Genomic DNA, 14,011 nt, shown 5'->3' with positions numbered 1-14,011 from the left:
GAGATGGGTCTCCTGAATACAGCAGACTGATGGGTCTTGACTCTTTATCCAGTTTGCCAGTCTGTGTCTTTTAATTGGAGCATTTAGTCCATTAACATTTAAGGTTAATATTGTTATGTGTGAACTTGATCCTGCCATTATGATATTAACTGGTTATTTTGCTCGTTAGTTGATGCAGTTTCTTCCTAGTCTTGATGGTCTTTACATTTTGGCATGTTTTTGCAATATCTGGTACCGGTTGTTCCTTTCCATGTTTAGGGCTTCCTTCAGGGTCTCTTGTAAGGCAGGCCTGGTGGTGACGAAATCTCTAAGCTTTTGCTTATCTGTAAAGGATTTTATTTCTCCTTCACTTATGAAACTTAGTTTGGCTGGATATGAAATTCTGGGTTTAAAATTCTTTAAGAACGTTGAATATTGGCCCCCACTCTCTTCTGGCTTGTAGAGTTTCTGCTGAGAGGTCTGCTGTTACTCTGTGGGCTTCCCTTTGTGGGTAACCCGACCTTTCTCTCTGGCTGCCCTTAAGATTTTTTCCTTCATTTCAACTTTGGTGAATCTGGCAATTATGTGTCTTGGAGTTGCTCTTCTCGAGGAGTATCTTTGTGGTGTTCTCTGTATTTCCTGAATTTGAATGTTGGCCTGCCCTACTAGGTTGGGGAAGTTCTCCTGGATGATATCCTGAAGAGTGTTTTCCAACTTGGTTCCATTTTCCCCCTCACTTTCAGGCACCCAATCAGACGTAGATTTGGTCTTTTTACATAATCCCATACTTCTTGCAGGCTTTGTTCATTTCTTTTTCTTCTTTTTTCTTTTGGTTTCTCTTCTCGCTTCATTTCATTCATTTGATCCTCAATCGCTGATACTCTTTCTTCCAGTTGATCAAGTCAGTTACTGAAGCTTGTGGATGTGTCACGTATTTCTCGTGTCATGGTTTTCATCTCTGTCATTTCATTTATGACCTTCTCTGCATTAATTATTCTAGCTATCAATTTTTCCACTCTTTTTTCAAGATTTTTAGTATCTTTGCGCTGGGTACGTAATTCCTCCTTTAGCTCTGAGAAGTTTGATGGACTGAAGCCTTCTTCTCTCATCTCGTCAAAGTCATTCTGTGACCAGCTTTGATCCATTGCTGGCGATGAGCTGCACTCCTTTGCAAGTGGAGATGCGCTCTTATTTCTTGAATTTCCAGCTTTTCTGCCCTGCTTCTTCCCCATCTTCGTGGTTTTATCTGCCTCTGGTCTTTGATGATAGTGGCATACTGATGGGGTTTTGGTATAGGTGTTCTTCCTGTTTGATAGTTTTCAGGACCCTCAGCTGTAGGTCTGTTGGAGATTGCTTGAGGTCCACTCCAGACCCTGTTTGCCTGGGTATCAGCAGCAGAGGTTGCAGAAGATAGAATATTGCTGAGCAGCGAGTGTACCTGTCTCATTCTTACTTTGGAAGCTTCCTCTCAGGGGTGTACTCCACCCTGTGAGGTGTGGGGTGTCAGACTGCCCCTAGTGGGGGATGTCTCTCAGTTAGGCTACTCAGGGGTCAGGGACCCACTTGAGCAGGCAGTCTGTCTGTTCTCAGATCTCAACCTCCGTGTTGGGAGATCCACTGCTCTCTTCAAAGCTGTCAGACAGAGTCGTTCGCGTCTGCAGAGGCGTCTGCGGCTTCCCCTTTTGTTGTTTAGCTGTGCCCTGTCCCCAGAGGTGGAGTCTACAGAGACAGGCAGGTTTCCTTGAGCTGCTGTGAGCTCCACCCAGTTCTAGCTTCCCAGCGGCTTTGTTTACCTACTTAAGCCTCAGCAATGGCTGGCGCCCCTCCCCTAGCCTCGCTGCTGCCTTGCAGTTAGATCGCAGACTGCTGTGCTAGCAATGAGGGAGGCTCCGTGGCTGTGGGACCCTCCCGGCCAGGGGTGGGTATAATCTCCTGGTGTGCCCGTCGGCTTAAATTGCAGTATTGGGGTGGGAATTACCCGATTTTCCAGGTGTTGTGTGTCTCAGTTCCCCTGGCTAGGAAAAGGGATTCCCTTCCCCCTTGCGCTTCCCAGGTGAGGCAATGCCTCACCCTGCTTCAGCTTTCGCTGGTCGGGCTGCAGCAGCTGACTAGCACCAATTGTCCGGCATTCCCCAGTGGGATGACCCCAGTACCTCAGTTGAAAATGCAGAAATCACTGGTCTTCTGGGTCGCTTGCGCTGGGAGTTGGAGACTGGAGCTGTTCCTATTCGGCTATCTTGAGATTAACCTGTTTGTTTGTTTTTTAAGATGAGGAGCCTGAAGTCTGCAATCTATAATCCATATTGACTATGAGTCTGATAATTTGGAATCCTTTAGGCTTGGAAAAGCCAAATTATTTATCTAAAGTGAAATTGGTGCAAGCATAGGAGGGAAGCAGGAAACAGCAAGAAAAAAAAAAGGGTTAAAAATCAAGCCTTTTTCTCAGGATCCTTTCAAGTTCTTAAGCATTCCTGGCCAGACAAAGGGACCCAGTTCTACTGTTCTGATCTTCCTCAAGATAAAGGCTACTCAATTGAGGGCCCTGGGTATGTCCAGGGTATTGAGATGATAGTAAAGACATTGACATTTTCAGACTCAGAGAAATGTCTAGACAGAATCTTAAGCTGTGGATACTAGGCAAGCAATTAACCAGAAGCAAATCGACAGAGCTTAATTTTTAGTATCTGTATTGCCAAAGATATTCCAAACTTGACCCACAAGGTCAGTGACAGTCTGCCCTGCGGCTGTCACCTTTGTCAGGAATTGATGTGACGCTTGGAACACTGCAAAGACAGCAAAAGATGGAGAGTTATAGGGTAGCAGAGCCTGAGCTTTGAGGGATTCTTCTTGAACCACCCTATCTCTGGACTTCCTGTTATGTGAGAAAAAGAAATTGCTTTTTAATCCAATTTCAGGAAGATATAATATTTCATAATTAAAGATACTTTACATGGTATTATTTCATTATGAAAATATGATTTTAATCCTTAGCACTGCCTATAAGTCTCTCAACTCATGCCAAGGGGGCTAAGTTATCTGCTTCAAATGGATATCACTATATCGAAGGCCCCTACCCTTGCTCAGTCCCTCCCATGCCATCTTAACAGCCCAAACTTGATTCTATCAGTTTTTGTGTTCTCTAGTTTGGTAAGTAGAATGACCCTCCCTAAAGAAGTCACCCTAATTTCTGGAACCCATGAATATGATAAGACATTACTCCTGTGATCACATTATCTGGATGGTCCTAATCTAATCACATGAGCCCTCAATAGAAGTTTTCTTTCTGGCTATTGGGAGAAGGGGATGTCGGAGAGAGTTGAAGCTTGGGAAGGATTCATCAAGCTGTTCAAGCTTTGAAGATGGCAGAATCCATAAGCCAAGGAACAAGGTTGGCTTCTAGAAGTTCAGAATAATCGCTGGCCAAAAGCTAGCAAGGAAATGGGTACCCAAAGTCCTACAACTGTATGGAAACAAGTTGTATCAGAAACCTGAATAAACTTGTACATGGATTCTCCTCAGAGCCTCCAGACAAGAGCCCTGGCCAGCTGATACCTTGATTTTAGTCTTAGGAGGCCTTAAACTGAATACCTTGCTTGGCTGTTTGACCTATTGGAAGCAGTGAGATAAAAAATATGTATTGTTTTAAGCTACTAAGTCTGTTCGAAATTGTTATGAAACAGTAGAAAAATAATACATCTACCCTTAGGCTCATCTATATTTCTCCTACCTTACATTCTTTTGAAATTGAACTCCTTCATCTGTGTTCCAGAGTTCCTTCTCTTCAGTTATCCTGTCTTTTCACAGTAGAGACGGGGTCTTGCTATGTTGCCCAGGCTGGTTTTGAACTCCTGAGCCGTAGCTATCTTCCCACCTCAGCCTTCCAAATAGCTGGGATTATAGGTGTGTGCCACTGGGCCTGGCTCTTTTTAGTTTTGATCACTACCTTGCATAAACACCTCCCTGAAACCCTAGTACCTCCTTGAACTTAAATTCTGCTCCAACTTTTTGTTTCCCCTTTCTCACTAATCTTCATCACAGTCTTATGAAATAGCTATTATTCTTTTCTCTAGTAGGAGAAATGATTTCTCTGAGGCCATACAATTGCCCATGATTGAACTGAGAATCAAATTCGCTTCTTTCTGGTCAGAGCTCAACGGCTTATTCACCTCCTTTTATTAGTTCTCATGTTATCTTTGTGCTCTTTCTTTCTTTCAGTTAAAACTGAGAGGGATTGGGGAAACTTTTCTTTTGGAGTGATTGACTCATTAAATTTTTATCATAAATTGTTTTACACCGAAGTATAGAATGTGAAGTGTAGAAATGTCTTGCAAATATTTGCATTTTAACTCATTACTTGTAATTCTGAAATGAGTCTTAATTGGTTCCTTTTTTTCCCCACCTGTTTCAAGACATGGTGTGGGCATCAGTAAGTAGACATGGAGATTCTCTTTGGTGCCAGTGTTGTATAGGAAACAATCTTGGCTCCCTTGGCTGCCCACTATTTTATTTGCAATGATTAGGTGGTGAGAATTAGAAGCCAGAAGAGTTAACCCTTGGCCTCTGTGCCTCAATGTAAATCATAGAGAGGCTGGCATAGAATGATGGACTTCTAGGCCCTTGACTTTTCACTTGAGCCCTTTCCCCACCTTCCTTGACTTAATCTCATTTCCATCTTTGTGGGCTTCAAGGCTCCCAGTTGCATATTGGTGACTTTTTGTCACCATTGATATTTTGAAAATAATGGCTGAATGGACCGTAAACTTTCTTATATTGTATCTGCATGCTTCCCTGTATTATTTTCCATCTGTTTTGGGATTTCTCCTTGTTAAAAGTATATCATTGGAATGCACATCATTATTATTTTAGGTAATATTGTATTATTTCAACCTCTAGTAAGTTTTCTTTATAATGGGAGTCATTGCTTTCCCCATTTGCTTGCTCAATTCTATCTAACATTTAAATAATTATTTGTGACCATAGATTGAAATAAGTTTTGGTGATGAAAATTTGAAATATATATTTCAGTGTGTTGCTATTTCAGGACAATTATATATTGCCCCCCGCCCCTCCGCTTTCTAGCCTAAAAGTATTTTTATTACAAAATGGAAAAAATAGAAAAATTATTTGATGAATTTTATTTCTCCTTGTGGGTTAAGCTTTATTTTGCTGACTGGCACAGTCTGTGGTGAATTTTACAGTAACTTTTATTTTTTTCTTTTGCTTCATGTTCTTAACCTGATAGATTTTAAAAGAAAAGGATGAATTGAAAACCCAGATGTATGCAGCATTACAACAAATAGAGAATCTTCGAAAGGAATTGAATGATGTCCTAACAAAGCGTGCCCTTCAGGAGGAGGAGCTTCACTCCAAGGAGGAGAAACTACGTGATATTAAGTCTCATCAAGCTGACCTTGAATTGGAAGTCAAGAATTCCCTGGATACCATCCATAGACTGGAAAGCGAATTGAAAAAGCAGAGTAAGATCCAAAGCCAAATGAAAGTTGAGAAAGCGCATTTGGAGGAAGAAATTGCAGAGCTCAAGAAGAGCCAGGCCCAGGACAAAGCTAAACTTCTTGAGATGCAAGAGTCCATCAAGGACCTGAGTGCCATCCGAGCAGATCTTGCTAATAAATTGGCCGAGGAAGAGAGAGCCAAGAAAGCAGTGCTTAAGGACCTTTCTGACCTCACTGCACAGGCAAAATCCAGGGATGAAGAAACAGCTACAATCATCACACAGTTAAAGCTGGAACGAGATGTGCACCAGAGGGAGCTGAAAGATCTCACATCATCGTTGCAGAGTGTGAAAACAAAACATGAACAGAATATCCAGGAGCTTATGAAGCACTTTAAGAAAGAAAAGAGTGAGGCTGAGAATCATATCAGGACACTGAAGGTACCTCTGCTGAATTATCCTGATGATACTGAAGGAATTTTTCTGGTGGCTCATGAAGTTAATAAAGCGTAAACTTTTAGAGATCATTCTCTATTCCCAAGCACTGAAGGGAAGATAAAACCAACAATAAAGAGGCTTATTCATGCCTGTTCGGCCAGGTTGAAATGAGTTATAACAGCCACCTGGGAGCACCTATTTCAGAGCATTGAAGCCCTTTATAAAGAACGTTTAGTTGTTTGGGGAGTTCAGGAAAGGCAGAGGTGGCAGTAAGTCGTGGACCTGAAACGTGCCCTCATTCAACATTTATGACCTCCTAAAATATAAAAGGCAAAGACTCGTCAAGGCCAGAGAAGCTATAAACACAGTCCTTATTAGTATGGTAACTAAAGTGGATTAGCTTATGGGCTGTGTAAACCCAAGGCTTTTGAGATTTACTCCTTCTTTTCCAAATCAAAGTTGCCTGGGTAAATGCCTAATTGGGATCTTGCATTTGAAGAAATGTTTCTAAGGTCTAGTATTATTAGCATTATCACCATGCAGGGCAATCATTTTATAATATGTTTGTCAGGAGTGTGATAAATCTGTTCCTCTTCCCGTCTTTTTTTTTTTTTTTCCATAACACTTATCATATGATATAGATTCCATATTATTTATTTTTTAATCTCCTTTTATTGAAACGAAGACTCTCTGAGGATAGGGATTTTAGTCTGTTTTGCTTCTAGCTATATCCCCAGTGCCTACAACAGTTTTTTGGAACATTGTAAATATCTATTGAATAGGTGAATGGATGAATGGATAAATCTTCAAAGGTTAATTATTATAATGTTTTTCAAAAGTCTTTGAAATGCAACTACTATTTTCAAAATGCTTATGATGCAAGATGAAATGATATTGAAACAGCTGACATCTGTAAAATGATGTAGCTATTCTATAAGTTCTTCCCCAGTCCTAGATAGCCTTCTGGCATGAAGATTTGGGGTCTTTAGTTGGGGTTGGTGGGTCAGAATGGAGGCTAAAATAGGTAAGAGACCCTAACTATATTTCATTAAACCTAAGACACCTTGTCAGGTGCATCATTGCTGTTATTACTAGATGAATGTCATCCTAAGAAATAAAAATGCTGCCTCCTGCCTATGAAACCATGATATGTCATCAAGTGTAAGAACTCCCAGGTCAGAGATGGTAAAATGTGGAAGATACACATTTTAATTTTGATGAACTATGGAATAGTAATCTTTCAGAGTTGATGAATATATAAACAAAAGTAGAATTAGGGATATGGAGAAGAAGAGCTGATCTTATAGAAAATGAGATATATATTACATGTTGATTGATTGGCTGTGACAATAACACTACTACCAGCAAATAGTTTTTCAACACTTTATGCCAGTCACTGCTCTGAGAACTTTACAAGTGTTAATCATTTAATACCCACCTCCCCCTGCAGATTGTGTGGTATTATTTTCTCCCCGATGAGGAAATTGGGATACAGAAGGTTAAGTAATTTGCCCACGGCCTTAGAGCAGGAGAGTGGTAGGGAAAGGATTTGAACTCAGGTAATTAACTGACTGTGTTCTTAACTGCTTTGCTAGGCTGGAAAAAAGTTTAGACTCAAGGACGGGTAGGTAATGACTGTGGGTGACTAGGTGGATAATGATGCTATTGCCAACATAGAGAATACAGACAGAATAGAAGATTTGAAGAGAACAGTGGCAAATCTAGTTTGTTTTTGTTGTTGTTTTTTAGCAGATTGTGGTAGGGGGAGGAATTTTAAGCTTAACCAAGAAAGTCTAGGTGGAACAGATTAGCACATAATTAGTACGTAATAATTAGTAGGGTCAATAGTTGAGGGAGAAATTGAGATTAGACTGAAATATTTGGGAGCCAGTTAACTCTTGGGTGGTAGTTGATGTCATGGGATTTGGATGAGATTGTGCAGATAATAAAAAGAGGATGAGACTCTCAAACACTAATGTTTGAAGGAAAGAATTTACTAAAAGGGCCTAGCAAATGAAAATAAAAGACCATATGACAGACAGATAGGAAGAGAATCAAAAGAGAATGATATCTTAGAAATCCAGCTAAGACATTTTAAGAAAGTTATAATCAAGAATGATAAATGTGACAGGCAAGCCGAAAGAAGAAGTATAAAAAGCCTTCATTCCATTCAACAGAGGTTGATGGAGAAAGTACATGAGGTGATGTGAGGGGATTTGATAAAAAAATAAGAGTAAATAGCATTCAACAGGAGACAAGGCCTCCTTCCTCTGAAGGATTCGGAGGAAACCAGTAAGACTGGGTAAGTTGGTAGGGATGATCTGGGGAAATTGGTGTGAATCTTGACTGATAGCCTTTCTTCTCTCTGAAGTAGAATAGGACAGCAGTGCAGCAAGAAATTAGGAGCAGTGAAAATGAAAACTGGTATGAAGACTGGTACAAACTGAACGAAACTAGTCTAGGAGCATGTAAAGTACTTCCATGTGGCTAACATTGAAGAACAAAGATTGTGGGCAAAGGAATGAGAAAGTTGAAGGATAAAAATTTGCGGTCAGAGGTTGTTGATTTGGTCAGGAATTCTTATATTGCAGTGCAATCTAAAAGTTTTCAGAGTTAAGGTCTAAGGTGTGGTCATGCAGTGGTTGCTATTGTGCAATGTTGGTGTAGGTAGTTGGGAAAGAACAGGTCAAATAACTTGGAAGCTATCTTATGGGATGGACACTTGGATATTTAAGATATTGTGAAGGCATTAATTGGTCACATGCCAAAAACCACAGTGAAGAGGGTGACTGGTCAGTCAGCTGTTGACAGCAAGGTAGAGGGGGTTGATGAGAAATGGTGTGATGTGAAAGGAAGGCAGGGTTTTTGCATGAGGACAAGCATGTAATGATTTATTGGGAGAAGCTGGCATGGCATAGAGCAATGGTTTGTTTTAAGAAGCTTGCAGTTTTCTTGAGACTGTTGTTGAAACTAGAACCTTCCTTCTCACTAGTACTTATGTCTTATCACCATTATTTTGGTTGTATAATAATCAACACAATGGTCAGGAGTTAGTCATAATTTTTTCAGTTAGAGCACGTTCAGGATCATCTCTATAAGGCCATAATTCTCACATTCAGATATGCATTCTTCAGTGAGAAATAGTAATTGCTTTTGCTCATGGATACATTGGCATATGGACAATATATCATGTACTAGAAAACGGAATGCAGACTGCTAACTTGCAACCTAGCCATACTTCTAAGTAATTTCCCTATTTCCCTCTAGTTCCTTTCTCTACCCACAACCCCTCCCTTTATTCCCCCAGATACTCTCTAATTTCCTTTCCCCAAATATATATCTGAGTGTGTCACTTTCTACTGAAAAACCTTTGTTAGTTATTTACTGTCTCTGTAATAAAGTCTCCACTCCAGCCCAGCCCAGCACCCCCCTTAAAATGATTCTACCTTACTCTTGTACATTATTATTATTATTATTATTATTATTATTATTATTATTATTTTGAGATGGAGTCTTGCTCTGTCACCAGCCTGGAGTGCAGTGGTGTGATCTCAGCTCACTGCAGCCTCTGACTCGCAAGTTCAAGCGATTCTCCTGCCTCAGCCTCCCAAGTAGCTGGGACTACAGGTGTGCACCACCATGCCCAGCTACTTTTTGTATTTTTAGTAGAGATGGGGTTTCACAGTGTTGGCCAGGATGGTTTCCATCTCTTGACCTCATAATCCACCCACCTCAGCCTCCCAAAGTGCTGGGATTGCAGGCATGAGCCACTGTGTCCGGCCCATTCATTACCTTTTATGCTCTCCAACATTCCTCGTACAAATATAGATCACTGTGCATACTTCTGACTGCTCATTCTCTATCTGAATTGGCCTCCTAGTCTGCAGGAAGGAGAATTCTGCCAAATCCTCTAACGCCCAATTTTTTACTTCTTTTATGGATCCGCTGAAGTTGGAATAAATCTCAACTGAGGTGGGGCTAATCTCTTGATCCACTGTGTTTCCATAGGTCTTTATTGGTGCCTCAGGTACAGCACATTTAGGCTGCCTTGTATTTTGGTTTGTTGAGTGTGCATAAGTTTCTAGAGGGACAGGCATTAGATCGAAGCCATTTTGTATCCTCTTATGATTAGCATAATGTCCAGACATACAGAAGATACTCGGTGGATATAAGTTGAAATGTTGAAAAAGGTAGAAATCAGAGCATTTGCTCCTGACTTGCTCTATGATCTGTTTCGTTTGGATTTCTCCATGTAATGTGGGAAAATTGATTTCCTCATTGTTTTTGAGGAAGTGCTTTGAGTTCATTTGTTGTGAGATTAAAACAAAGCTTTACTAAATTCCCTATGTGTAAAGAATTTAGAATTTATAAGCATTCTGTGGATCTTCTGAGTCCTTTGGGCTTTTTTTTTTTTTTTTTTATTTGAAAGATTGAGATCTGGGAGGGGTGTTAAAGCTGTTCCCTAATGTGTGGTATTGAAGTTGCTCTAGAATTGGAAGAATGGCCAGAGATTGTGTGAGCCCAGCAGTTTCCTTTGAAACCAAACAATTTACCCTTAAGGAGCAATCACCACCTCATGCTATTTTATTAATATAGCCATACTTTTTACTTATTTATGTTAATTAAAATGAGTTGATAGCAAAGGCCATCACAGGAGATGTAATATACTGAATCATGCACACAATGGAGTTTTAGACAAATAGCTCTACAAATGTTATATTTCTGTGTTTTTCAGCTTCATTTTAACTTACTACATTTTTGAGTCTAATAAGCTCTGATAAGTCATCCATATTTTCTTCTCTGTACACTTTAGTTCTATTTTTTCCTCCATTTAGAATCACCCCCTCATACCTATTTTTAAATTTAAATTTAAAATGTTTTAATGACATGCTCTGCTATTAATATTTTCAGGGTATTGGTCTATTACCTCATTGCAATTTCAACAAAATCATTTTGTAGAGCCTTTTTTTTTTGGAATCAAAAGATGCAGGATTGGAGTTCTGTGTTTTGCCATTTGCTGACCGTTTGATCTTGGTCAAGTTATTTCACTTGTTTATGCCTCACTGTTAAAATAGGAATAGTAATGTCCTTCTATATCACTGAGTTGTTGTGCACAAACATCAGTTTGTAAATTCTGAAATGAAATATAAATGTAATAAAAACCACAACAATAAGTAAGTTGTTAGTCAGGCTTCCGCATTGGTGTGCTGATAAATATTTGAAAACAAGCTTCTGGTGGGTGGAAAACCCTTGATTTATGGCATTTGCCAAGTTTGGTAGTTCTGAATACCTCTTTCTTGGCTGATTTCAAGCTATGAAATGAGATATCATTGGAGAGGGGTGAAGTTGGGACGAGAAGAGCCAACTGGCTTTTGACAGTGTCTATGAGCTGGCTGCAGCACACTACAGACCTTAGGGGGAATTCTTTGTATTTACCTATGCTTTTGTTAGGACAAAAAAAAAAAGTAAAACCATTCTACTGAAACTTAAAATCGTAATTGAACAATTTTCCTGATGAGAGATTTTATTTTGTAAATTTGTTTTGGGCTGTGAATATAGGATTGCTCATAAAAAATCAATTTCTTTGTTAATTTAATGTGGCATCAGCTCTTAGGTAAATTTTGTGAGGTGAATAAAATATAGATTTTGTCTAAAACTCACAAAACTTCTTTCAGGAAATTGTTTCCATTGATTGTGTTCCTATATACCTAATTAAACTCATATAATAAATTTATAAAAATAAAAGAAACATATTTTAGGCATTAAAACATATATTTCAAACAGATTAAATGTGATTGCTTACAGACTGTTAGCAACTGGTCGGTGTGTTTCATGCATTTCTAGTTTCACCCAGTTGGTTTTTAAAACCTAATGATACTGTACTTTTTGGGAGGCAGTGTGGTGTAGTTGAAAGCATGGACATTAGAAAGAATTCCTGGGTTCAAATCTTGACTCTGCATTTACTCACTGTGTATCTTTGGGAAAGTGATTAGCTTGCTTTTTTTCTTATTATTATTGCAATCAGAGCAATAATGATACCTTATTTCATTCTCACAGGTTGTTGCGAGGATGAAATGAGGAAAACCTGTATACAAAAAGATCTTAGAGCAGTGTCCGCCACATGGTGTTTACATTATTGTTATTTCAAAATTCTTTAAGTTCACATACCTGACAAATCTTTACTGAATTTCCTGTATAGAATAGATTATTCCCAAAGTTTATTTTTTAAAAGCTGATTCTGGTTATACGCTATATAAAGATCAAAAAATAGATATTTAACTACACTACTGATGTTGAAAAAATAACTGCTAAACTTTTTCATATTAAGTTTGTAGTTTCTTGGTTGTTATACTTCGTAATGTTTTTTAGCCCTATAAGAGTAGTATTGATAATGACTTACATAAAAAGTACACAATTATTTCATAGAAACCAGGAGTGAAGTCAAACAGGAATGTTAAGCCCTGTCTATAGACAAGGGAACTTATCAGTTAGTAACATCTCATAGTATTTCCTTTTTGGGACACTTCTCTAATAACTCCTTCCCCTCTGAGCAGAGCTGGTATCTCTTCTTTGAATTTCCAAAATGTCCAGCTTACACCTTTGATAAGCACTTCTCATTCAGTCTTGTCAAATAGATCATTGCATCTGACTCTCTTACTATTCATATCTGTTATCTTTAGCATCTAGTCCAGTATCTACCCCTTCGTAAATGCTTGGTAAATACTGATGAGCGATTGAATAAATGCAGAGAACATTTCCCTTATGTTTATTTTAATTTTTTATATATGAATACTTTGAATGAGCTAAAATCTTGCAGGGTTTTTCCACTGATAAAATGTGTAATGTGTTTGGTGTATGGCTAGTGGACTTTCTCTTTTTTCCTTCTCTTTTTCTCAGGCTGAAAGTTTAGAAGAGAAGAATATGGCTAAAGTTCATCGTGGTCAACTGGATAAGTTGAAATCACAGTGTGACAGACTGACAGAGGAATTAACCCAGAATGAAAATGAGAACAAAAAACTGAAGCTAAAATATCAATGTTTGAAGGATCAACTAGAAGAAAGGGTAAAAATATGAGTGAATTCTAATTTCAAATTCTAATTTCAATTTTAATTTCCTCTAGAACATATTTTATATATTAATAAATGATAATTGTAGTCTTTCACAGGAAAGTTGTTTTGGTGCCCCCCCAAAAAGACAGTGTATTAGAATGCTGTGATTTTTATTCTTTCAACCACCCATTCAGCTTCTAATACATTTGAAGTGTAAAAATTTGATATTGAATTTTTTCTGTGTCTTAAAATAGAAATTTAGAAATGAAGTAGAAAAAAAAGAAGGATGGTTTACTGAGGCTCTACTATAAGTCAGATATTTATGCCAACTGGTTTACCTATGTCTACCCATCATTTAATTCTTACAACTCTTTGGGTTAGTGTCTTAGTCTGTTAGAGCTGCTATAACAGAATGCTATAGACTGGATAGATTAAAAACAACAGATATTTATTTCTCCTGGTTCTGGAGGCTGGGAAATCCAAGATCAAGGTGCTGGCAGAATCAGTGTCTGGTGAGGGCCTGCTTTCTGGTTCACAGATGCTTCTTCTTGCTGTGTCTTCACATAATGGAAGTGGAGAGAGAGCTCTCTGAGGTCTCTTTTATAAGGGCATTAATCGTATTCATAAGGGTTCTACCCTTATGAACTAATCACCTCCGAAATCACCTCCCACCCTTAATTATCATCACATTGGAGATTAGTTTTCAACTATGAATTCTGGGGTACACACATTCAGTCTGTAGTAATTAGGTTTTATTGATCCCTTTTGATCTGTGACAAAACTGAGGTTCAAATTACCTGATGGTTAAGTGTTCACTTATGTGCTAGACACTGTAACTATTAATTCTTATAGTAAGAAGGTTGCAGCTTTGGTACATCCCCACCAGGCTCACTGCTTTCCTTTGAGTAGATGTGTAAAATTATTGACTGACTTCATATATCATGTGTTGGATAGAATAGTAAACATTTTTTGAAGTCACTACTTTTGAGGTTCTCTTGTGGCAAAAAGTCAACTAAGAATAGATAACAGATATTTAAATTTTTCTCTTTCACCCACTTCCTAAAAGGATTTGAAATTGAAGGTAATAGAAGTC

The 14,011-nt window shown here is 38.6% G+C and overlaps 1 protein-coding gene across 2 annotated transcripts in view; it reads left to right on the top strand.

The window, feature by feature from the left end:
* CEP128 (centrosomal protein 128) overlaps positions 1–14,011 on the top strand; it is a 460,860-nt gene that overhangs the window by 161,190 nt on the left and 285,659 nt on the right. For both annotated transcript variants that reach the window (XM_030931469.1, XM_030931470.1), the window contains 2 exons: positions 5,222–5,872; positions 12,767–12,931. In XM_030931469.1, the coding sequence (XP_030787329.1) occupies positions 5,222–5,872; positions 12,767–12,931 (816 nt within the window). The remainder of the gene's footprint in view (positions 1–5,221; positions 5,873–12,766; positions 12,932–14,011) is intronic.

Source organism: Rhinopithecus roxellana, chromosome 5 (assembly GCF_007565055.1).
Source record: "Rhinopithecus roxellana isolate Shanxi Qingling chromosome 5, ASM756505v1, whole genome shotgun sequence".
In the NCBI taxonomy this organism is placed as follows: Eukaryota; Metazoa; Chordata; class Mammalia; order Primates; family Cercopithecidae; genus Rhinopithecus; species Rhinopithecus roxellana.
The sequence above is the reverse complement of the archived record's forward strand: the minus strand, read 5'-3'. Positions and strand labels throughout refer to the sequence as shown.